Raw genomic sequence first — 25,739 nt, 5'->3', positions numbered from 1 at the left:
GCTGAAGAAGATGGGGAGGTTCCCTCTAGACTTTCAGTAATCAACTGAACAATCACTATAAGATAGAGACTAATCCTGATTATCACACAGGCAGATTGGCAGGCTGTCTATATGCAAACACGGGTCTCTCTCTGATTGAAGAGAGGCATTAACAATAATTGGACAGGTAAGTGAGGGTTAACGGAGGCCAAAAGCAAATGTTTCCTCTGTGCCAAACTCCTTTTCAATTTGCCATCAGAGATGCCACACAGTGATTAAGTGTAGGAGGTAGACAGCAAATGCCAGCTGTAATCACTGTGCAAACAAAATGAAAACAGTTGAGTTTTCCGATCCACTGGAGTGTGAAAATATCTGATTTTCAGCGTTTGCTGGAAAAAGTGTTTTGCTCCTCAAAAATCATTTTTGTCACTGCAGCATCAAACGAAAGTGTTTCCTGTGAGATTAGAATAACAGACTCCTGAGCACTTCACATCTTTATAAATATAAGTAGATATAGATATATTGATATAGATATATTGATATCCAACTCAATTCAATTCAGTTTTATTTATAAAGTGCCAAATCACAACAACAGTTGCCTCACGACGCTTTATATTGTGAGGTAAAGACCCTACAATAATGCGAAAGCAGTAAGGTGCCCCCTCTGGTTCTTACCGGGCATATGAACCATCCTACAATTACAGTTATCCACCAAGTATCGTGTTTCACAGTCGATCCTGCAGGCCGTGATGCTGTAACTGCTGAAAAAGTCAGAATCCATCGGTGTGGATTTGCAGTCGCCCCATGGTGGAGGCAGGTACGTCAGCTGAAAGAGAGGCACAAACACGTCACTCATGGTGATCGCTATCTGCTGAACATCCCCAGTGACTTATCAATACCATGACCATATTTGAAGTAAAAAAAAAAATCACAATGCTAATGTGACCTGTTTTTTTGAAAATAATAAAACTCACACTTTATATTCATGGAAGTGGCAACAGAGTAAAAAGCAAACAAAAAGAACAACTACGCAGTCATTTGCAATTTCATCATATGCACGTTATTGCACGCTTATCCTCAATGCAGTTCTTCATATCATATTTTCTCTCAATATGTTAAACTTGTTACTCTGTCTATATCAAAGGTCTTTACACACTTACTGCATTTGGAACAGAATGTGAATCTTGTTCTTACTCCAGATTCGTGGACATGTGAGTTGTGGTTATTGAGCGTAGGAGCATCTCTCCTACGCTTCTCCTATTCCTAGTCTCCCTCTGTGCTTTCATTGTGCTGCCCACTCTTCATGCAGGAACTGAATAGTATCAGCTGTTTAGTAGAGCTGATATGTCGTAAGAGTTTCACTCTAAGCAGCGTTGCTGCAGAACCAAATACCATATGCCCAGTATTCAAATCCACAAATGTTAGCCATGTCACCCCTCAGCAGTCTGTGCAGTAAAACATGCAATCCGGTGGATTCGTGCAGTGGAGGAACCCAAAGAGAGACGCTGTCACCAGACTTATTAGACTTTGCATTTCTTTGAACAGAATATGTAATTCTATAGTATTAATATACATAAGTATTTACATCTTTAAATAATTAAAAACTGCAGAAGCCACTCACAGATCATACTATTATAGAGTGAAGTGAATGTTGTGCATTCATAAACACATCTGAATTTGAAATACTTTTTTGCAGATATGCATATATTTTAATTAAATTAAATGTATCTGAGTAAACACAATAATCAAGTAATTTTCTTGTATATAGGTTTTCAGAAAAAGTAAAAAAAAAAAGAGCACATCAGAATTTTATTAAGTCCAATTTGGTGCATTAATATTGATGGTTTTATGCAAATAACAGCCACAAACCCAGAGGTATTTAGTTTGCCATAAAATTAACGGTTAATACTCAAAAAGTTGCTTATTAGTTTTTCAGTGCTTCAACAGAATAACTGTTTCAGCTTTACATGTGACAAACTAAATCTTTTAATCTTCCAAATACACCATGTAGGTGGTGGATGGAAGAAAGAGGAGGAGGAGAAACTAATTTCATGTCAGTTTGCATGCATCTGCCAGCTACAGGTCCTGTTGTCTTCTCTACCAGAGGGTTTAAAGTAGTTAAGTGCATACTTATCATGATGTACCAGTGCTTGAGGAAAGAGCATGTCAAGGAAGTTGAAAATTTGGCTTTGGCAAAAATGGGCTGCCAACACAACTACACAACAACATGAGAGCTTACTGATGAAATGGGACATAATTGGAATGGCTTGCAAGACCTTGTTACATCAAAGAGCAAGAGGAAGCAAGAGTAAACTTGAAGGAGAGATGAACTATGACACTCTCCCTTATCCCAGTGAAGAAAGGAAGCACTGTGCTGGTCTGGAGAAAAAGGAACCAAAGGCATATACAGACAGCACAATGATAAAATTTTGCAGATGCCTGCATGCACTGAACAGAAAATAATAAAATATCACCAAACCAAAACCAACCCATCCCCCAAATGTGACTCTCTGGACAAAATTATGGAGACATGGGGTATTCATATTAATGGGCATCTAAACGCCAAAACTTAAATTTGGATGATCTGTCTTCAAGATCATGTTCTTGTACACCTCTGTACCCATTTTACACATCTTCAGTGCTGAAAGAGTACAGCACAGACTTCACACTGTAGCAGTCCTATCATGTCCTGTAGTAGCTATGCTTCTGCGCTGTGCACTTGATCTTCTCCAGTGTGTCAAAACAGCAATCCTTCAACTTGATTTTCATTGTCTGCAGGTGGATGAAGACAGAGTGAGGCAAATCTGGTAAACAGGGGCAGGGTAGGTGTTGAACAAAGATGTTGTTGCTGTGGCCACAAGACTCCTGTGTTTTCAGTATGCTCTGAGGTTGTTTCTCATGAATGTCATTCTTACATGCTTACTTCTGTACGTCTACTGTAAATTCTATACAGTAGAAGTAGCAGTATATTTTGACTATCTTACAGCTGGGCACAAATTTTCAGTAGATAATCACATGAATGTTGAAAAAAATCCTGTCACGATCCTTCACACAAACTTTGTCTCAGTTAAAAACAGAAGTTGATATTTGTGCTTTTCTTTCATGGTGCAACTGCAAAGTTTATAGTATAAGCAGTCTGACTTTTTTTTTTCTCTTCACAGTCCCCTCACCACTCAACCAGCTGCGGTAGATAACTTGCTGATAGTTGCAGTTTTCTCTCTAATAATGTAGGGTGCTTGCCTTATGATATAAAGTGCCTTGAGGTGACTGCTCTGGTGAACTGGCGCTATATAAATAAAACTATCTATCTTCTAAAAATATGGGGAACACATGCACAGACGCTTTAGTCAAAATTGGAGATTAGACAGCTGACTGGAAGTTGATAGATGTTGCCGCTGTCTGATGTGGTTATGAAACAAACTCAAAGGCAGACTTTCATAAACAGCTGGGAGCAAAACACCAACTCAAGCCGCAGCTAACATTTCGTCAGAACTTACATTACGTACATTATTGCCGAGTTTTATAAGCCTGACATATATCAGAGTCTATTTTTACTATGGTATGGGCTTTAACATAAAGTTAAATTTATAACTTTTATAACTATTTTTTCTAACATTTTAATTTGTAACTGTGTAACTGATTTGTAAAAGTGGGGGAAGGTCTTTGGTAATTTCAGAGAACTGGCAACTAACGACATCGGGACTGGGTCTTTTGCGCTTAGTTAAGTTTACGGACCTTTTGTTTTCACTATCCGCTTTGCTCAATTTCTTATGTTCTTAAATGTGCTGTGTAATTAAGGAGACTGGTGATGAAATGTTTGAAAATGCCTGATGCTGAGCTGCTGCCTTGTTTGCAGAGACAGCCTATTTGTTTGTATGCAAGATGGTAGGCAAGAGAGAGAGAGTGAAAGCAGGTGTCTCATACAAAAACATTTATCTTTCTATGACACTAAAATTTCAGGCATTCTTCAAAAAAAAAAAAAATCATACCTTGTAGTGAGTTGAGCAAATCATAGAGATAAAGGAAAGAGGTGGACAGTCAAAGTCTTATGTGTGCCTATATCGATAGAGCACGCATTCAGGCTTGTGCTGAATTGATACGCCAATCTTGTTGGACTTAGTAAGAGCTTTGCCACGGCTTATGTGGGAAAGTGACCAAGGTGTGCATTCTAAAATGAAGCTGACAATTTCAGATGTCTTCAGATTGCTGAAAAGGAGTGAATGTCTGAAAGGGCTATAGAAAGTAAAAGATGACTGAAAAATGATCAGCAGAGTGTGTTGGTCAACATATTCAGAAGACTAATAAATAAACTAAAAAAGATCTAATCATGGTCTCTGCTCCCCAGGAGTAATGGAAATAATTCAATTACAAAAAATAACTGAGATAATAATTGAAATTTTAAATGAAAAATTACTTAAAACCAAGCATAAATGAATCCTGTGCACACTTGAGTTAGCTTTATACTGTTTATGTAGACAAAATAAACTAAATTCCCTCCGGAGGAATGCATTTTGTAATTTGCATGTTATATCACAACATTTGCCGTACTCATTTACATTTCATCTGCCTTAACTAACAGAAGAGAAAAATGTGATGCGTTAAATGAAGTAGGAAAGTAGGAAAAAGAAGGCAGTATGTGTTTCTGTCTCATCAGTTCAATCAGTGCATCACTGAGTGCTCACATGGCAATAAATTAAAGGCCACTGTTGTGATTTAGGGACCAGCAGTTTACAATCTGTAGTGGGGGGCACGAGGCAGCCACGGGTATCACAAACTGGAGTTGGTTACTAATAACCCCAGGAGATGTTCAGCATGCACATACAATAGTCATAAGTAGTCCCATATAGTGCAGTGCACTCAAGTAAAACAGACAGCACGAATGAAAACCTAATCTAATCAGGAAAATATAATCATTCTTCTGATTATTTTAATATCAAGGGTACTTCGCAAAGTCAAAATAAACATAAAAACCATCAGAGCATGATAAAATGTGATAATCGATAATGGGTGTATCTGCATTTATTCACAGTCACATGGATTACATCCCTTGAAGGAGCTCTTTAACTTGAAAATGGGTCTTTTATGTACATTGGTCTGCTATTTTGATTTCCCTGCATTTTCAAAAGCTCTTTTCAGACTTCTCAAACCACTCTGTGGCAACATTATTTCCCTTTGGTTAAACTCAGCAAAAGCTGCTGCAAGTGTGGACAAAAGTAAATCTGGCGTAAAAGATTTCAGGATATTTTCGTGTGCTGCTGAGCAAACCTCGAAGTGGAAAACAAATCACGAGAGAAAGAAAGAGCAAAAGGTACAAAGCAGGGGTGACTGTGGACAGAAAAGGAGGCGCATGGAGAAAAGCTGGGAGAATTATTTTGTATTTTTTTTACTTTGTATGTAAAGTAGAAGGATATTGCAGATTATTCTGTTGCCAGATCACGGTGAGTGACAGCTTGGCCGGCTGAAAAGTCCCCAACAGCTTTACACTACAGGACTGCTGAAACAGGGAGATGAATGAATGGGAGCAAACTGCATTAGATTAATGAAGACTGAGCCTGCCAGACAATGGGATAAATAAATAGAGACAGAGAGAGGGGAGAAAGGGGGAATGGAGAGATTGTAGAATCATATTAAAGAGAGGAGAATTGTATTAAAGGAATTGTAATGACTGTTGGCGAGGAAAAAAGTAATGGAGCTAGTGGGGAAATAGAGAAAAACAAAGAAGGACACTCTCCTGCAGACGCGACGTTCACAGCATGCAAAATCCTGCTGCAGCCTGCTGACACTGGGACGCACTCAGTAGTAGTGTGGATGTGGAAGGACCGAGATCAAATCCGCCTCTTTCTCTCTCCATTTATTTTGCATGGTTCTGAAGCATATTAGGGCCCAGACTATGTGATTTGTCTGCTCGCCATTGCACCCACAGAATTATTCACAGTTCAGAGGAATAACCTACATACACTTCATTTCACTCAACAAGACCGACTTCGACAAGCTGGGGGAAGTTTGTGTTCCTTAATATGTGTTAAGGCCCCGTGTGGGTAACTATTAGGACTGCACAGAAAATCCAAGCCTTCCAAGAAGTGCAGAGACTTGAACAGCCTGCTTGGGGCAGATCTTTCTGGCTAACAAATCAGCCTTTTCAAACCCCACCATATTAATGAAGGAAAAATAAAAAAGTAAGCATTTTTTGCAGACGAGTTTGTGGGAAACTTTAATCTGAAACATTCCCAGAAATGTTTTTTAATGTTCTTAAAAAACATTTAAAAAGAGAATAGCAGTTTTCCTCCAGCACAGCATAGTGCTGACAGTGCATTGCTTACCTTGTGGGTCTTGTCATTTCAAATCCCTGTGGTCTGACAAAAACCTTGAGCAATACCAGAGCCATTTCCACTTCCCTGGATGCCTCAGTCACTGAGCCACGTGTGCAGTTTGACTTGGTGTCTGTTTTAATTTCTGTTCTTCCCAACAATCTAAATACTAGCAAGTTTTCAGTTCACAGAGTCTGAAATTCATTCATTTTAACCTCCGTCATTTGAAATTTAAGGTGTGAGTACAAGCTGTTCAGTTCGTACTCACACCTTAAATTTCAAATGACTGACTGTCAGCAGGAAGTTCAGCAAAGCTATCAGTCTCACGAGTGACGAGGCAGACAAGGGCAGAGCCATCAGCAGTGCCTGAGAGGCTGCTGAAAGATCCTCCTGATGGTTTTGAATCAAGGAGAGTGAGCAGTAAAGTGCAAGTGCTACTGTGACGTGGGCCAGGGCTTGATCAACCCTAGAGGAGTAACCAGGGCAATGCAGGGATGTCTGATGGGGAAAGACATTATACATCTTCAGTGACTAAAGACACAGTACTGATGATGTGGGCCAGCATGCAAAATCCCATTACACTAGATAAGTTGATTTCATGCTGACTAAGACACTTACACCACCTCCTCTTTGAAGGCACCATAAGCCCAAGCAATTGTATAAATACTGATTACCCCAATTTTACACATCTAAAGCCCTTTTTTCAGTGATATGCAACACTTGAAGCCCTCATCAGTCTGCTGAAGTGACATGGGTTAGTTTTAATGTCGGTGCTCTAATAGCTGCATTTGCAGAAACCCAAGCCAGTGACGAGAGAGGCACACATTACGAGTGTGGTATTTTTGATAACTGCAAAAGATTTCTTGCACCTGTTTCAATGAGCATCGACTCTAGTAATGAGTAACTACACTTTGGAACATTTACTTCCCTCTTCCACTGCCACTAGGAGCAGGGTCTCTCTTCCTGTCACACTCTGTGTCTGTATGTTTGTGCTGCTGAGACAGCTACCCGCATCTCTTGCTTAAAGGCTGCAAGAGAGACCTTTCATCTGATGTAGAACTACTGAAGACACATTAAAAAGATTGTAAAGCTTATTAGAAAGCTAAAATGCAGAAAGAGTCATTAAGAGAAATTATTATTACGCACATGCTATTTCTATTCAGGGCATTTTTCAGTGAGCTGAGCAACTCAAGAAGACACTGGAAAGACCTATGCAGACATAATATACTACTGTAATTTTATGCATTTGAAATATGAGCCATGCTGAAAATTATATGAAAATGTCACAAAGTCCTAATAATAAGGGCACAGCAACCTTTATTGAATTGAAATTTTATTTTCGTTTTAATTTAGTCACAAAGCTCACAAGTCAAGATCCTGTCAGATGAATGGAACGGAGTGTATGTGTGAAAGGGCATTGTTTTCTGGAAAACGTGTGAAAACATAAATTTGCTTATGTTATGTCAGTTAAAGCAATGGCAGGACTGAAAAGTGAAGTTTGACAATAAAATATGTCTGGGGCTGTTAAAAATAGGTGACCTCGGGCCTCTGCTACTCATTTCAGCCTCAAGGCCACATTCTGGTAGAAAGCACCTAAATCTCATCAAGAGAGCTTCAAGCTGCATTGTGGGTAATAAAGGCACCATGTTTCATGCTATATGAATGCAGTTCTAAATCATAGAAGTACTCTTTGAAGGGAGACTAGCAGCCTTTTCTGTAGGAGTAATTGCTACTCTATCTGCTGCTGACAGATAAACAAAATAGACTGAAATACCCAAATTATTCAGGGATTTGAAAAGCAGAGTAATGTTTTCATCATTTTGAAAGTGCAACAGATTATTTTTTGCAGATAATGCCTCTTTATAACTGCAACAAATTATCCTCCAACATCTTGTTGACAAAACACGCTGAGATACAATGTGTTATTGTAGTTTCAGCGTTCCACTTGTGCCATCTTTCCAAGGACGTACCCGTTGTTCCTGACAGGAGACAAACGTCTGAAACCCCGGCGCCACTCCGAAGCCCAGCTGGTCTATGAACGGCGGCTCATCTTGGGTGTGGATCTGAACTTTGATCCCTGCTTCAAACGATGTCTCATCTGTTGATAAGAAGAGATTACGACATTTACAATGAGGATGATGATTTGTATGCACAGACTGGCCTGCATGATCAAACCAGCAGCAATTGTTACTAATCAGATGGAGACAAAGCTCAGCTAATGAGTAAAAAAAAAAAAAAAAAAAAGATGCTGAAAGTTAAAACAAAATGAGAAACGTAAAATTGTAGTCTCAGCTGAGCAGGAAAGAACTATCCCAGCGGAGTTATTAATTCGTAATTGCCATGATTTTCCATGGATGACAAATGCATTGTGGACTTTTAGGAGTTAATAATTGGAATGAGAAGTGACAGGATAAAGGAGGTGGACTTCCCAAATAGACCAGCTGATAACAATACACGCCCCGTGGGAGTCTTATGCACTACAAGGGCATACGAGAGTGAATGCATAAAATTAATAAATAAATGATGATAAGGATAAAATGAAAATCAATACAGCTGACAGCTTGTCTTGCTATAGCACTCTGCTGTATAGATTTTAAATGAACCAGATGGGCCCCTTTGATACTGAGATCAGGGAAACCTCACAGCGAGATGGTGATTCAAACCTATACTTGTGCAAACATACTTTTGCAGAGCCCTGGACCTGCTTATCGTGGCGATGGCAGGTTGGATTCAAGAGGTTTAGCTTCTTTGAGCGCTGGCTCGGGGATAAAGTAGGATGTCTGTTTCCTGCCGCCTTTTCTTTCCGGTTGTCACTTGCTATAATCGTCTAAGTGCTAGGCTTTCTCACTATTTTCAATTAAAGTGCTCTGAAATGTGGCTTGAATTGGCAAGAGAGCTTCGAAAAAGAGACACAGACTTTAACTGTTACACATTGCTTTTCTGATATACAAAGCCATTTTCTGCTGCTGCTGCAGCCTAGACAAATGCTTGAGGCTTAAAGCAGCATATATGCATATGTCATACCCAAGCTCCTGTTTGCATGAGTGCAAACAGGAGGACTTTAAGTCGTGGACATCTGTCTTCAGTACACAACTGAAGTAATCACATTTGGGTGAAAGTATGGAACAAAATGGAAGACTGACTAAACTACGTGAGTATTATACGTTGCTTCATTATTGTTTCACTGCCTGTGCGTTCTTCTGAAATAATGCCAGGTATGTGATAATATGTCTCAGCACAGAAATCAATAACCAGGAGAGGCTAACAATAACCTTGTCAGTTTTTAGTATAAAAAATATATATGTGTGTTTTCACAGCTGCCACCAGACACATTTTCAAATTACTTCAATTTATTTAACTTTTTCCTTATTAAAGCATATTGTTGCTCCCATTTCCTCCCACAGTCTAAAGATATGCAGATATAGTGACGGTTAAGCTCCTAATTACCTCCATCAAGGATTTGTTTGACTGCCTGTTTATTTTTCTGTTTTTTAGCAGAATTACTTGAAAAATTATGGATGGACGTGCATGATGGATTTACGAGAAGTGGGACTTGGCCCGACTTAGGTGTGATCAACTTTTAGGGCTGATATTAATCCAGATCTTGGTTAAATTATTTTTTTAGAAGGATTCTTTACCATTGCCAAATCTGATATTCTGCATCGTATCTTCACAAATACATATCAAATTTCAATGGATCTGGGTCCAGAAATTTAATTTATGTATAACGTAGAGGCAATTTTCAGCCCTGTTTGAGCTTTGCAGTCTCTGACTGCTCTTGTTTACCTAGAGGTGTTAATATGAGTGTCCATATAAATTATACAGACACATTAATACACATATATTATCTGTAGATTGATAACGTGTCCTGGGAGTAACCTTTCTCTAATTTATGAATTCTAGCATATGCTTTACCCCCTGACACCCTGAAAATGACAACTAAAGCGGTCCACAAAAACTACTGGACACTTAAAAATATCAGAATTTCACTGCAACAATAATTTTTAAATGTCAGTGGAAACTGTGTTTTCCAATCCCATTTCTCAAGCAAATTAAAATCAAGAGAAAAGAAAATTGCTTTGCTAAGATTTCAGTTTCAGTGGTTTTGTATTTAGTCTGTCACCCTTGTCTGGACATAAATGCTAGTCACCATTTTCTGTAGTAACTGTGGCAAAATTCTCTCCATTTTTCAGCCAGAAAAGCTTTCAAGGCTGACAATTTTCTCCATGACATCCCATAGGTGCTCTATGAGATTTAGGTCAGAGCTCTGGAGGGCTTTTCTCCTCTGATTTTCCCCTAGGTAAAATTATTCCATTGGGTAGCTGGTCATGCTGAAAGATCCACTCCAGTCCTTTTTTTAACAAAGAAAAAAAAGGAAAAAAGAAGAAAAAAGACGAAACAAACAAAAAAGAAAAAACAAAACAAAATGATTTTTAAGAAGGTTTCTTAAGTTTGCATCCGTGTTCCCCTGTACACCTGATACACCCTGCTTTTATCAAAGCAAGTTCAACTACACCTGTAAAATAATACACTTACATCCACTTTATCTTTTGTGCATTTCCTTAAACTAGTTTAATCCAACCTGTCTTATTGTTCAGCCACTCGCCCGCTTTACTTTTACTCACTAATCCTACGGCCTGTGAACTCAGATGTATCTGATGATTCTTTTTGATCTCTAAAGCTGCTGTTTCTTTGTTACATGGTTCGATCAGCTGCTGGTCCTTCTACAACCTTATACATTCTCTCCTTCTGGCACATTCCCTTTAAAAACATTTTTTTTGACAATATACCAACTGTGAAGATTGAGTTTGTGCTGCTCTGCTGGCGTTCTTTGTGCAGACGACACTTGACCTGTTCTCTCTCCTTCTCTCGTTTCTCCCTCGTCTTTGCAGTGGACATGGGCCGCTAAGTTCAATAAATCAGAATTAGCTATTTTCACATTACTTAGGAGGCATGCTCATGGTTTCGGATCTGATTTATTTATTTTAGTAAAGAACACTGGCTTTAAAGTTGTGGTAAACTGTTTGGTTCAAACACCAGTGTATCTAACATTTTATGGAATAATCATATGAAAGACATGGAGGGTGTTGTAGCTTTAATATCCAAAAACCTTTTGATGCCACTCCACACATAAATGACTGTTATCCATATCCAGGATTCTGGGAGGTTTTTCACTGGTAGTTAGACACTAGCTTTTATTCAACTTATATTTATATATTTTTTATACAGTTTGCTCCATAATGTGTGGGACAAACATGGTTTTGCTTCTCACCACCGCAATAGATCGTAAATCAAACAATCAATATGTGATCGAAGTGCAGACTTTCAGGTTTTTTCAAGTGATTTTACAAAATATTTGGCTACAAATATTATAAATATATAGTAATTACAACCATTTCTATACACAGGTCCCCATTTCAGGTTCAAATTTAATTGGCCAATTGACAAGGGAGCATCCAGGTGACGCCTTCTCCCTTGTTATTTCATGACAAATAAAGCAGACATAATATTTGACGTTCATTTAAAAGTGTTTAATTTGTATTTTATAGCTTTTCACTGTAATTTTACCGTGATTTTAAAATATGAGGCCCAAAGAGGAAATCATTAGACCGAAAAATGCAAATAAACCTAATAGTGAGAGACAACAAAAACTTTAACAGTGGCCAAATCCACAATCTGGTGCACTGTTAAATAGAATAAATGCTCTGACCAGCTCAACACCAAAAGGCCCGAAAGACCACAGAAGACAGCTAAAGCGCACAAATTATTTCCACTGTTAAGAAAAACAACTTCATGACATCTAATCAAGTCAAGAACACTTTTGCGGCAGCAGGTGTATCACTTCATGACGCCTTCATGAATAGATATACAATATAACAATGTGCAAACCACTGATTACACTCAAGATCAAGATTAGACTGCCAAAAAAAGACATAAAGGAGCTTCTACAGCTCTGTAGAAGTGTTTGGACAGAAGTAGAAGTGGTTCTGGTACAGTTAACTTGTACCAGAACCAGAAACAACTCATGATCCAAAGCATACCGCATCATCTGTCTAACGTGTTGGTATAGCTGCCAGTGGAACCAGGCCACTAGTGTTTATTGACAATGTGACTTTTGATTGTAGTAGCAGCACAAATTCTGAAGTGTACAGGGCTATACTTTCTGTTGAGGTTCAGCCAAATGCTGCTAAACTGATCAGACAGTGCTTCATAGTGCAAATGGATGACCCAAAGCAACCCAAGAGTTTCGTATAGTAAAGAAATGAGATACTGTTCAATGGTCAAGTCAGCCACCTGATCTCAACACAACAGAGCGTGCTTTTCCATTATTAAATACAAAACCGAATGAAGAAACAACAAGCACAAACAAGCAGCAACTGAATGTTATCTGCAGCAAAGGTCTAGTTGAGCAACCCATATGGAAAAGATATATATAAATCTTGTAAAGTTTGTATCTGTCTTGTGTGAAACTTGTATGAAAAGCATACAAGAGTGAAAACAGATATAAGATCCCTTGAAAAATTATAGAAATGAAACTTGTATGTTTTGGATACTTACTAAAACAATATATGAAAGTAATGAGAAAGTGGCCACTTCCATGAGTAAATCATATAAGCCTTATATGATTCACTATATGAAGTAAGCCAAATCTTATGCAAGTCTTTTATAAGTTTTTTCTATTTCTTTTCCATATGGGAACTTAAGGGAGGAAACACAACATTTGGAGATGTCCATGAGTTCTATACTTCAGGCTGCAAACTTTCATCCAAATATTTAAAAAAAAAAGAGTCTTTATATTTAAAATTGTAATGCGCTAATTTTGAACATTAAGCATTGTGTATAAAAATGGCTATCATTCTTAAACGGTTCATGCAAAATTTATTTTCTCAAATAAAAGCATATAAAGTCAGCTGTGATGTTGTACCGAGGCAAAACTAGATAGGTTTCTTTGTCCCAAACATTAACATCTTGATGTATTTGTTCATATTCATAATTTAGCTGTGTGAAAAGAGTCATGTGAACACTAATCATTATGCACAAACCCTTTGTTCATTCCATTGGTATTGTCACGATCCTGGGTCTTTTGACCCAGCGTTTTGAGTTTTAGTTTATGGTTTATGTTTAAGCCCTTCAGGTTTTCTAAGTTCATTTTTTATCACGCCTAGGTTGTTATAGTTCTTTGTTATTAGATTCCCCTTGTGTCTTCCACCCCTGTTAAGTCTCCCTTGCCCTTCACGTGTTTCATGTCTGCGTCTTATGTTTCCTGTTTTATTTTGAAGAGGTCTTGTGTTCCTGTGTTCATTGTGTTTAGTTTTACTCTTCCCCTGTGACGTCGTTATGTTCATGTGTGGCAGCTGTGCCCCCATGTGTTCCCACTTCTCTCATTAGCCTCCTGTGTGTATTTAGTCTGTGCCTTCTCATTCAGTCTTTGTCGGATCGTCTGCGTTGTTCCCATGCCATGAGCTGCGTTCAGGTTTTCATATATCCTCATCATCATTGCCATGTTTAGAGTTTTGTTTGTTTTTCTGTTTGCCAGGGTTTTTCATAGTTCGGGTTTCCTTTCTAGTTTACCCAGTTTAGGTTATTGCTTAGTTTGCATTGTTTTTGCCCTTTTATTTTGTACAGTTCTGTCTGCCTTAATAAACGGCTCATCATCAGTTAAGTTTGAGTTTTAGAATGTCTGCACCTGGGTCCACTCTTCACACTCCACACAGTTTGCCTTGGCAAACTGTGACAGGTATAAAGTTGTAATTGTGATTAATCACCCATGCATTTCTGACAATAAATGTATTAGAGCTGTTGGTTCAATTTCTCATTCCTTTTGTTTTAAGGTGTATTGGGAAAGTTAATCCCACAGATCTTTCTTGCAGCAGAGAGCTCGACCTGTAGAAAATGCACAGTGGTATTATTGTTGACTGTATTCCACTTAGTTAGAGCCTGCTTTTGTGCATGCTGGCTTACTATTCAGTGCTTACTGGGGCACTTAATGGAATTGAGCCATCATATTTATGTTTCCTGTACTCTCCCTACTTTCACGAGTCAAAATATCTGCCAAGATCTACTGGGCAGACCAGCACCTGGTTTTTCCTCCACTGATGAATGTGTGTCTGAAATGAGAAGCCAAAATTGTAAAGCATTTTGTTCGCTAAGGTAGAAAATCACTATGTACGTGAAGACGTTTGAGGTAAATTCTGCCTCTAATGCAGCTGTTCTGTCTTTTTCCTTCCGGTCCTGCATTGCTGAACACCTGAGAGGTGTATTTTCTATTATGTGGAAATGCTCAAACACCCAGCAAATATGAAGTGAATAAAGAGCATATTTTAAACTATCAGCTGCACCTACTTATTATAATACCTATTTTGCCAAGCTTAAATCTTCTTTTGTTTATCAAATGGAATGAAACTATTGTTAGTGACCTATCTCACCTTATTATCTTCATTTAGTGGTTTGCAAGAGTGTCAAAAAAATCTTAGCTTAACATTTTTATTTACAGCTGCTAGGTATTTCCCTGCAAAAGAGAAACTTTCTCTATAGTAAAGTCTGCAAGGTAACTACAGATGACTTTTTTTTTCAACCCCAAAATCTGCATTACAGGATGCACATCACATCACTCATCTTTACTTGTGTCTGTAAGTGTGAAATAGTAGATTCTAAGGAACATAAATCCTTTGCCCCGGTGTGTGTTGGGAAGCTTTCCCAAACACCTGCTCCTGTTACTTCATTGCCCAGGGCATTTTTTGCCTGCCTTGTTTGCTGTTTTTGTCAACAACAGTTAGCATAAAGGTTCCTCGGTCTTCCACAGCATTTGTTGACTATATTTCCCAACCAATATATTTAACTCTAAAAAAAAACAAGTAAGCAGACAATGTTAGATTCCTCACTGATTACTGATTTTTCCTACAACAAATTTTTGACCTCATTCTACATCTAACAAATGGGTAAAAATCAATCAACTGCCAATTCATATCATTTGGAAATTAAGTTGAATTAAATAATAACAAAAACAAATAAAGAATTTGGATTACCAGCTAAACACTATGTTAAAAATAACGAAAGACTAACAGAATATTCCAAAGAATTAAAAGCATGTAGAGTGTATAATATTAAAGTGCATAATTCTGTCCACACTATAGTTATTACATGATTTTCAGCACGCCTCTTGGAAAAGTCTTCAATTATTCAATAATCTTACATGAAAAGCATTTAATATTAATACAATTAAAACAGGACAGATCATGGCGTACTGCTCTAAGTTTCATGTTTAATAATGATCATGAGTATTGTGTTTCTGTGACCGCACTGAACTGTTCCTTTACGGTTGTTTCCCAGTGCCTATAAGATAATGATGCAAACACACAGCAGACTATGCAGGTGATTTAAAATCAGTTTCAGAGCACCTGAAGCAGCACCGAGGAGATGCGACTCTTCTGATGACGGCTCGACCCTGAATGGGAGAGCCCTGAGCCTTAATTGGTTATTTATAAGTCAAGTGCTTGTCTGATTCATGTGGGCTGACTATTCATTCGGTTATATCACAATAAAACTTCCTGATCAGTATTTATCTGTCCTTATTCTGTATCTGGGAAACAGTGGGTCAATGCATTGCAGGTTCATCACTCATTTTTAATCAAGATGTGTAAAACATTTCTAAAAGCGAATCAGAGGTTTTTGTTGTATGGATTCCTCATATACACACCTGGATAAAATCCCTTTGCTAAATGTATTTTATTTGTCACAGTTACATATAGAAGACTTAGAGGGAATGCAATACAGCCTAGTCAAATCTTTACCTTAGACGTTGGAAGAGAATCTCTGTGATAGTTTTTTTCCCCCTCTGGTGTTTCTCAGAGCACCGGCATTGAAAATAACTGTCTGTTTTCAGGTGATTCTGGTGAATCTGTCTTTTTTTAATTAAAGTTCCCCTAACAGTGGTACAAGGTGAGAGCTTCAAAACTGGGGATAAAATGTCCTCAAGGTGAGCTTACCAGTCTCTCCCCACACAGGCAAGTATTCATCCTGCTGGATATCCAACATCAGCTCCAGGCCATTGCCCATCCCACCCTTCGTCGTCACCTGCAGCGGTTTTCCATCTTTGCCTGAATTAAATGTGTAGCATTTCCCATAGCGCGTGAATATCTGAAATACACAGAGAAACAGAGTTTAGTTTTTATTATAAATAGCCACAAACCTTCAACCTTACACTCATTTCTGACCATGAAATAAAATCAGATTTTTCAGCTGCATGAATTTATTCTCGAGAAGTGGAAGCAAAGGTAACAGCAAACGGGATTGTTTCAAAAGCAGCTGAAATGCACCTACTGCAGCCTGTTCTTGTTAGGCTGTCAGCTGCAGACCTCAGAGGTCTTAGTGCTGAGATGCTGTTGACAAAATGAGCCCTCGTCGCTCTCAGTACTGCATGATACAGTGTGTGCTCAAGTAAATATGACATGACTTATTTCAGAGTGGGATAGTGTTGGCCTAAAAAGTCTCTTAGGCCAATGTATCAAAGTAAATCTTGCAAAAGGAAATAAAGATATTTTATATGTTGTTTTAGATAAAAGAACAATTTCTTAGTGATGTGTGATACCACTGATTTCCTTTCCGATCCGATACCAAGTAAGATTCTGGGTGGTATCGACAATACTGATCCGATACCGATACTTTTTACAAAAACTTATTTTATTTATTGTATCTTTTATTGTATCTCAAATTATAGCGTCATAATGATTACAGGACATCGGATTACTTGTTCTTATCACTTAATAATGCAGAATTCATCATATAGAAATAAAAAAACTGAAGTTGTGCACTATTTGAACACCTTGCCTGCCTGCAGCACTAAAGGACTCCGTGAGAGACGTCTGTCTCACCCTAGCAGCACCTGTCCCTGTCCACTCCTCCTCTTCAGTTCGCCTCAACACACGCTCGTCATATTCTATGATATGATTTACTCTGAGGTGTCTGACAAGGTTAGTGGTGTTGCCACAACACCTCACTTTCTTGCCACATGTATGGCAAACCACGTCTCGGTTGTTTGTGGATGTAAAATACGTCCGCACATAACTCCAATTACACTCAGCCATTGTTGTGAGTGCGCGTGCCAAGGGGCTGCGACACATTTATACAGCTGTATACGGAAGAGTAAGTAGTTCCTTCCAATGTAGACAATCCGAATGTTATAGTTTCTTTCCACTGTGTTGCTGTTAATGATAAACTTCAAATTTACCCTAAATTACTAAAATATCGATATTTTAATGTGAGAATCGATTCTAGAGCATAAATGACTGGTATCGGAGGAATCGATATTTCAGTATCACTACAATTTCTGTTATTTTAAAATTTAGAACAGTTTTATTATTCTGTTGGTTTTAACGAACTGAAAAGGTTAGTTGACTCAAATTTTCTGGTCAATGGAAAATTAAACATTTACAGCCAGCCAGTCAAAAAAGAGTGATATAGTCTCTAAGTGTGTGCTTTAAACTTTTTTTTACTAATAGGCAGCAAGAGGTTTGCCTCCGATTGCATAAAAGTCCCATAAGGACGGTTAGGAAGGTAGACTTTATGCTGTGCTTCATTTGAAGCAAGTTGGAGTGTTCAATTGGAATGCCCCTTCAAGATGGATTTCCTACTAGGAAAGTCAGAGAAGCCCCACCAACTGCAACTTTGCTATCCAAGATGGCAGCAGTGAATGTAAACAGTAGCAAAACTGTAACACTTTTCATATCTACTACCAGTGTTTTGTATTTGTGACTGAAATAATCCATACACAGAGCACTGACTGCACTCTATCAGTGAACGTGCTGCAGCGGTGTTTTTGACTGCAAGCAAAACAAAAAAACAGGCAATCTGCTGCATTGCTAGGAATAGATGAATAGATCTACCATCTTAGGGAGCAAAACTATTTTTTTTCCTTGCTTTTCTGACCACTTTGACTGGAATTCAGTCAACCTGGGAGTCGCGCCACCCTCCAAATCACAGATTCCTTGGTTAAAGGAACACTGGGTTAGGATCATTGTGACTGACAAGTCTTTAACTTATAAGGACGCATTGTTCCTCAGATTCTCAGTCAAGACCACCACTCGTCACCAACAAAACCTCAAGATGGTGATGGCTGACGTGCTCAGCACAAGGCTTGAAGATGAGAGTAAGCTAACTAAAGGCTATTTTAATCTTTTATATCTATAGATCTTTGTTCTTTTAAATAGTTGAAAAGTGCATTATTATGCTTGAAAAACAAAATATATACATATAGCAGAGTTATTTGTCATAGTCCAAAATGTAAATATATTCATTCGACAAATAGTTTTTGAAAAGCTAGATTCAGAATATATATATTTTTTGTTTGCAATTGAATGAAAAATACAGTCTTTTTTCCCCTGAATGGATTAAAAGCATCTAAAAAAAAGAGACATCTAGCAAACTCATCTCTGCCTTACAAAGAGATACAACACAGAGTTCAATGAACATGATGAAGTCAAAACAAACTACTTGCCCTCAAACTACATGCGAAGAGTTAATCCATGCAGTCGCATCTATTTAAAGAGGCACTATTGCGTGCAGCAATGAACTGCGACCTACTGGCAAAGACAAGATGGCTAGTGAACTAATGGATGTGTAATCCAATCATAAACATTAGGAAATGGAAAGCCATGGCTAGGATCCAAAATACAATCATCCCTTACTTTGTTGTCAAGCAACATGATTTTGAGCCTTGTATCAAAGCATGCTAGCTCTCAATTAAGTTCCTGTTAACCTTCAACATTTTGACATTCAAATGAGGAAGCAGTAGCAGCAAGGAAGGGAGGAGGTTTGGAGACAAGTAATAACAAGTGCGGAAAAATAATGAATGAAATAAATCTCTTTCCTTTGTCCTCGACTCTGGGCCCAAATACAGTTCTCACGGAAAACAGTCGAGATAAGAATTCAGTGTCAGGAAAAAGAGAATTTGCACGTTTTTTCATACTGAGGCTGCTTAAAAGTGTTGCTGCTTCCTTTCTTCTGAATGTATTGCATGGATCTTGGGAACAAATAAGAAGGCGTTCATTATATGGGTGATGTGTGACTCAGACATTAGTGCTTCATGACAGATTACTCATATGTCACAAACACCAGATGCAGAGAGCTGAAAAGATTGCTGCCATGTGTCAAAGAGGAAAAGTTAGTGTAATGTAAATCCTGTTCACTGAAGTGTGTGGAAAAGAATGGAGCACAATCCACAATGGATTACCCCCTATGGAGCGGTTATATAGGCGCTTTTAAAACACAAAGTGATGAAATGTAATAAAAGGCCTTCTGATGGTCGGACACAATATAAGATGTGACCTTTCAAGTGCATAAGTGGAAAAACTTAGTGAAAAGCAGAGCTCCCAACCGCTTTCTATGTGCAGAGACTCAGAAGCAGGATATCAATAAAATGCCCTAGAAATCCATCTTAGTCCTGGAGATGCCGCTCACCAAAATCTGATTACTATTTATCTTTTGACATGGAAAAGGCAGAGAACGCCTACTGAAAATATCTGAGTAAAACAATGGGTAAAAGAAAAAAAGCAGAAAAAAAGAAATGCTTGCTTTATTATTGATAGAATTTAACTAACAGACCTGTCTACATCTAAACAAGCTACTGATTTGTTAGCACAATTTCTTTCTAAGTTTTCCCATTAAATCTCAATATGACTTTTTCTATTCTCTTCAGGGGACAAGTTTGAACAAAAGAAGAGGCACTGCTGCTCCCCCTGAACAGAGAAAAGCATTTGGCAGATACACATCAACAAAACAGCGATAAGATTGTTGCAATTGCAAGCACATTTATTTGTCATTGTGCATGTGCCCAAGCGTGCACACATATCTGCACGAGAATATGAATGACTACGCTCAAATTAGTGTGTACAGTATATCGTGCGTGTGTACTGTGCAGCCACCCCTTCTCACCATCTGCGTGTATGTGTTGGTAATGTGGTGATTGACTACAGGAGGCCTGTAGTCAGAGTTGCTGTGGTAACCAGGAGATTGTGCTCGCTGCTTTGAGTGAAGAGCAGCAGAAGTGGGTGCCAGTGATGACCTTGGGGAGTCAGGATCTTCATTGTGTTTCGTTTGAGCTGATGTTTGAGCTTAGTCAGAACATGCTTCTTCATGTCTGTCTATCGCGCCTTGATTTTTGCGTTAAGATTTCTCAAATGCGTCCTTACCGTTTAGCACGAGCTTCTTAATATTCCGGAAAAGTGCAACCTTTATGCCTGAGGCAGAAACAAAATCCTGTTAATAATATTTAAAGATAAGCTTTAAATTAATTAATTCTAGATGTAGCGCAGGGATAAAGCTAGTAATTAATGACTCTGCACAGTGATCATGAATGTTTGAAACTTGTTGCCATTAACCTTTATTTGCTCGAATACATTTAGCATTAAGGAAAGTGAAATATTTGGATTGCTAAGCAGCTTTTCCCAAGAAGGTAAATCCCACGCCGCTTTTGGTTTTTGCTCCATTGAGCGCTGTGCCCCATACATTGCATTTAAAGTGAGAACTGCCGGATCTTGTTAACTTGTAAACACAGAATACAAATATTTAAATCGATCCCACCTATGGGAGAAAACACTGAGAGAGACATCACTCTGTCTCGTTCACACAGGGTGTTGAAATGTCACTGTCTTTCTTTTCGATAAATAATTCACAGAGAGACAGCCTGAGACTGTTGAGATGGCCCTCGGCTATCCTTCACATGACAATGTGAAAAGGATGCACAAGCTGTTCCCTAAAGTTGCCAGGGAACCACTTTCCTCCTCCTCCATTCATATCAAAATCAGAGCTGAGTACAACAAGTGTGTTATTTTATGACAGTTAGAAAAACACACACACCTAGGAACGATTATCTATGCTGAGCTTCACTCTGTGCAACGAACACAAGAATTAGCAAGTTTATAATGACGCATGGCAGTTAACTTTGCTTTATATGCTTTATATAATACAATTTAACACGACAGACAAAATGCACCACGCGTATAAATGAAGACTTCAAAATGAGCCCCAACAAAGACGGAATGTTTCACTTCTAAAATCTCTTAAAAACAACCTCATATCGAGGTCTGCACATCAGCAGATGAGAACCCACAGAATCTATTTATCGGACCTTGAGAAACGAGACAACTGTTTCCAAGGTCAAGAATGAGCTCAGCTTTTATTCAAGTCAACCTAGAAGGGGAGCCCTAGAGGTGCTTAGGACCTAAATGGATCTTGACAGGTTTTTGTTCTGTCACCTTTACAAATGGCAACTTTGCTCACTGCTCCCAATTTGTCTCTGACTAGTTAGAAGAAAACAGGTGTGGGTTAAAGTGGAACAAACAGAAAGTTTTCCAATTAGGAAGCATCAAAGTTACTCCTTTTAAATTAAAAAAAGCCTGTTTGCATGCCTTTTAGAATAATGATGCTATTGCTGGTGATGTTGTAGAAGGTGCAGGAATGAATATAAAAGTTGTTTTGGTCTAAGATCTTTTGGTTTACTGTCACTGCTTTCACTAGCATTCTCTCCAGACACAGCAGGGGTCTGTTATCAGAAAAAAGCCTTCCAAAAAAAAAAAAAAAGAAGATTGCTTTGTTTGATGCTGGGCAGGTACTGCACAAACACAAAAGAAAACAACTAACTGGTAAACACAGTTGATCAAAGAAGTTAGTGGACGGAAACATGTCTCAGAATGAATCCTAATGTTACGCGATGTTGGCTGGAGATATAAAAAGGCCGCTGTTTGCTAATAACTAACAGCTTGCTTACAAATTCATAAGGTGATAATGTGTAAATATTTTGTTTACTGCTTATATTGCTGCTCGCAAGCCATTAATTCATCGGTTAATGTTGACTTAACGTTTCACTGATGATCGGCAAACCAAATACACCTTTAAATACACAGACTTCCCATTAAGAATTAAGAAAAACTGGGCAGGGAGTTATCAGTCGGTGGAGTGCGCAGGAGGTGCCCAGGCTGCCAGCTCGTTCTTAGGTCAACTTTCTTAAATAGAAATCAATGTCTGTGACCCACAAGTGAAGAGAGACAGGCCTGAGAATTAAGCATGTGTGTTGGTGAAGCACGGATAAAGACGAACGGAGGGAAGGATAGATTGCTGAGGCCAGTGGACCATATTTATAGAGCTTCAAGAGAGACCCAACATCACAGGGGGTTCTTGCACAAAAGTCAATACATCCTCAAAGTCTATGTAGACAGACTCGCCTTCGTCCTCCACACCTCGCTTCTCAAGTGTGACTGATTCTATTGGTCTGACTCACGCTGACAGCTTGTCTTGCCTGCCCAGAAGCCAAGGAGATCATCATTGATTATCAGTGGAGTAGCACTTGCCCCCCAAACACAGACTTTGCTATTATGCATATCTGTAAATTAAGTTGCTCTCGGTTAGACCCTACCCCACTTAATACAACATTAGAGATGATGTTATGAAGAAATGTGTTTGACTGTGATAACGTTTTTGTTTTTCTGGATCTGTTGCTTTTAAATTGGAAATGAAAAAAGCAGTTTTTGATGCATTATTTGTGGATATGGTTTGATGACACAGACTGAGGGCTGCCATCAAGGCAAGGAGTTTCAAATTATACATTTTCCTAAAACATAAAATAATCCTTAGTCATCATGCCTGCTGCAAATAGCAGAGGAGCCTTCTCGACATCAAACTGTGTTTCTAACACCATAACAAAATCTATTTAACTGAAAACAAATTTGGGTAATGAGGTGGGAGAGAGAGCAGCACTTGGCTTTTACATTGTTCTCCACATGATGATGGAATGCAATCAATGGGGCTGCAGATTACCAATGAGGCCAACGTTAACTGCACTCTATCACTTTGTCAGTGAGTGTTGTAAAACGTTTCTAAATGAATCAAAAGTCTTCATTAGGGGCAGATTGGTCTAGAAGTGTATACACATTGATCCAGAAGTAAAGGATGACAAAGAAGGGATCAATCCAGACCATGTGGCCAACACTGAAGGTTACTGGATTTTGCAAACATCTCCACTGAATTTTTTTTTTTTTAATCTTTTGCTATTGTTCCTGTGGAATTTACAATAGAAATTCAGTAATTTATGAAAGTGACAGAAATATAAGTTCGTTTAAACAAGGGAGGCAGAAATGCAAATATAAAACCATCACTTCAAATCTTGTCAAGCCTGTTTAGGGGCATTAATGCAGAACTATTACAGAAATATATTTATGAATTCAGATACAGTCAGAATAATTACTGACCAGAAAAAGAGTGGGATGCTGCGTAAGTCCATATAAATATAACAGTGGCGTGTATATGGATAGAGCTTAAGACGTGGAGAGAGGGAGAGTTAATTGAACTACTGGGGCACATCACCAAGCAACAGTGCTGAGGAATGCGTGTTGTGCATCCTTGTAATTGCGTGACTTCAAAGTGAATTAATTTCATAGAGTGATACCTATTCTTGTGCCACATGTAAGATTCGATCAGACAATAAACATTTCACTCAGCCTAATAATTCCCAAACCTGCATCCATCTCTAAAAACTGCATCAACCTGTTGGGGAGGAGTGCGGTTCACTTATACAAAAAATAAATAAATAAAAAAAATAAAATAACTTTGGCAAAACACTCACAGTGCTAAAATTGCGAGGCCCGCAGAGCTCTCCCTGGTACCGACAATACAACAACATCTCCTCCAGTTGGTGTCCCAGCCGGTCCAGCAGCTGTCTCATGGACGGCTCGGACTCCCGGGGAGGAGGAAGGAAGTGGTTGAAGTCCAAAATCCGAGACAGCGGGGACCAGGGCGGCTCGCCCTCTGCGCTGTCGCCCCGCAAAGGGGTAAGCGCCTCTCTCGCAGCGGGGGAGACCTGCCCGTTCATCCCCAGAAGTCCCAGCCACTTCCCCGCGCTGAATATATCAGTCTTCTTCATGCGCCGCGGCAGAAGGAGGTTCTGGTTACAAATGGTGACAGCGGGGAAAACGAGTCGCTTGGCGTACACCATGTGCGCCTTGGTGTACACGGGTGACGAGAGGAGGTACCGCACTCTGTTTGAGGACCAGGTGAAGAGCAGACCCAAGGCAGCCAGGAACGCCAGCAACCACGCGACTCTTCGGGGGTAGGAGCCGCTGAGGAAGATGTGTCTTAAGCCGTGCAAAGTGGTGTGTTTCAAGAAGAGCTTCCCGGCTTCGGCAAGAGAGCCCGGTCTGGGTTTCGATCCAGATGAGCCGCACTGGCACATTTTGGAGGAAGGCTGGTGCGCGCTTTCAACATCGGTCCCGCTGTGGTCACAGAGAATGCGCCTAAAATCGCCTCTGCGCTCTCCGATGGCTGCTGTTTGTCAGAGACTTTGAAGAGAGAGAGAGTGAAACGCACGCAGCTCCACTCAGTCTTTTCTGGCACTGAACAGCAGCTTGTGGCGGTGATGGGGGAGTATTTTGTCAGCCTCACAGCGCTCCCAGAGCTTGTCCGGGGGGAAGCGAAGTTATTCCGAATGATTTAGTGCGCTACTGTGCAGCAACAGGAGTCTAGGGGATTATTTCATCTAAATTACAAGCAGTTAGTCTCTGAGAAAAATCTGTAGAATTTCCCTCGAGACAATGGATTTAGTTAAAATCGCACTTACATGGTAAAACACATTCTTTCTGTCCGCCTCCCTATTTTAATTCTCACTTTTCCATCATCTAACCTCACTTGTAACACACACGGTTTGGAATATGCGCTGTTTGCTGAATAAAATCACTGGCCTCAGTAGCTACAGACCATTTGTCTTCCTTTTCAAGCCCGTCATGCACACACAGAAGCACGCACACTCCTATAGGCGCGCGCACACACGCACCTTAATCCTACTGCCTCACAATATGTGTTCTACCTCAAAATTGAGCAGAGTACAGAGAGTAAGGCTCCAGAGACTGTATTCTCTTTCATTATTGTCCCACCAGTTGAATTTTAAACAAGGCAGATTCATAGTAAACGGAGACTTCTGTAACTTTTTTGTCTCTCACTCAGCTGTAAGTAAACAGGTTGACATTCTTGAATGTCATTTCTCTGAAGTGATTCGGTCAAAGATGAGAAGACAAAAAAGGTCAAGGTGCTGCTGGTAAATTAATGGAAATCATGTTGCAAGTCTTCAAAGCATCTCCCGAAGTCCCAACAAGCCAAAGTAGCATTTAATGGTTTTTCTGACCCTGCGGTGCCCCAGTTTGAATGTGATGAGGGGAACCTGTTTCAAGCTAGAGCACGATGCTTGAATGCACCATTGACAAAGCGTTTTGCGAAAACAATCTCCCTCTCGGGGGTGCTGGTTAAGTGGTGGTTTATGCTTGGTTGATCACCATCACAGAGTGTTCCAACCCCGAGTAAAAGCTGGACACTGCAGGTCTGATTCAAACTGTGGGCTTCTTCTTGTAGACAGTGTGCATGTGTGTATTGCTCAGGCTACTGCGTGACTGCAAAGGAAACGGAGCTGAGAAG

General features: G+C 39.3%; 1 protein-coding gene across 3 annotated transcripts in view; it reads right to left on the bottom strand.

Annotated features, from left to right (window-relative positions):
• asic1b (acid-sensing (proton-gated) ion channel 1b) overlaps positions 1–25,739 on the bottom strand; it is a 180,104-nt gene that overhangs the window by 10,248 nt on the left and 144,117 nt on the right. For 2 of the 3 annotated variants that reach the window (XM_063473479.1, XM_063473477.1), the window contains 3 exons: positions 16,274–16,424; positions 8,258–8,385; positions 655–805 (listed from right to left, as the gene is read on the bottom strand). In XM_063473479.1, the coding sequence (XP_063329549.1) occupies positions 655–805; positions 8,258–8,385; positions 16,274–16,424 (430 nt within the window). Of the gene's footprint in view, positions 1–654; positions 806–8,257; positions 8,386–16,273; positions 16,425–23,901; positions 24,657–25,739 lie in introns of those variants that run through there. The other variant, XM_063473478.1, reaches the window with a different exon arrangement.

The sequence above is a fragment of the Pelmatolapia mariae genome, linkage group LG5 (assembly GCF_036321145.2).
Source record: "Pelmatolapia mariae isolate MD_Pm_ZW linkage group LG5, Pm_UMD_F_2, whole genome shotgun sequence".
In the NCBI taxonomy this organism is placed as follows: Eukaryota; Metazoa; Chordata; class Actinopteri; order Cichliformes; family Cichlidae; genus Pelmatolapia; species Pelmatolapia mariae.
This window is presented reverse-complemented; position numbering and strand designations above follow the sequence as displayed.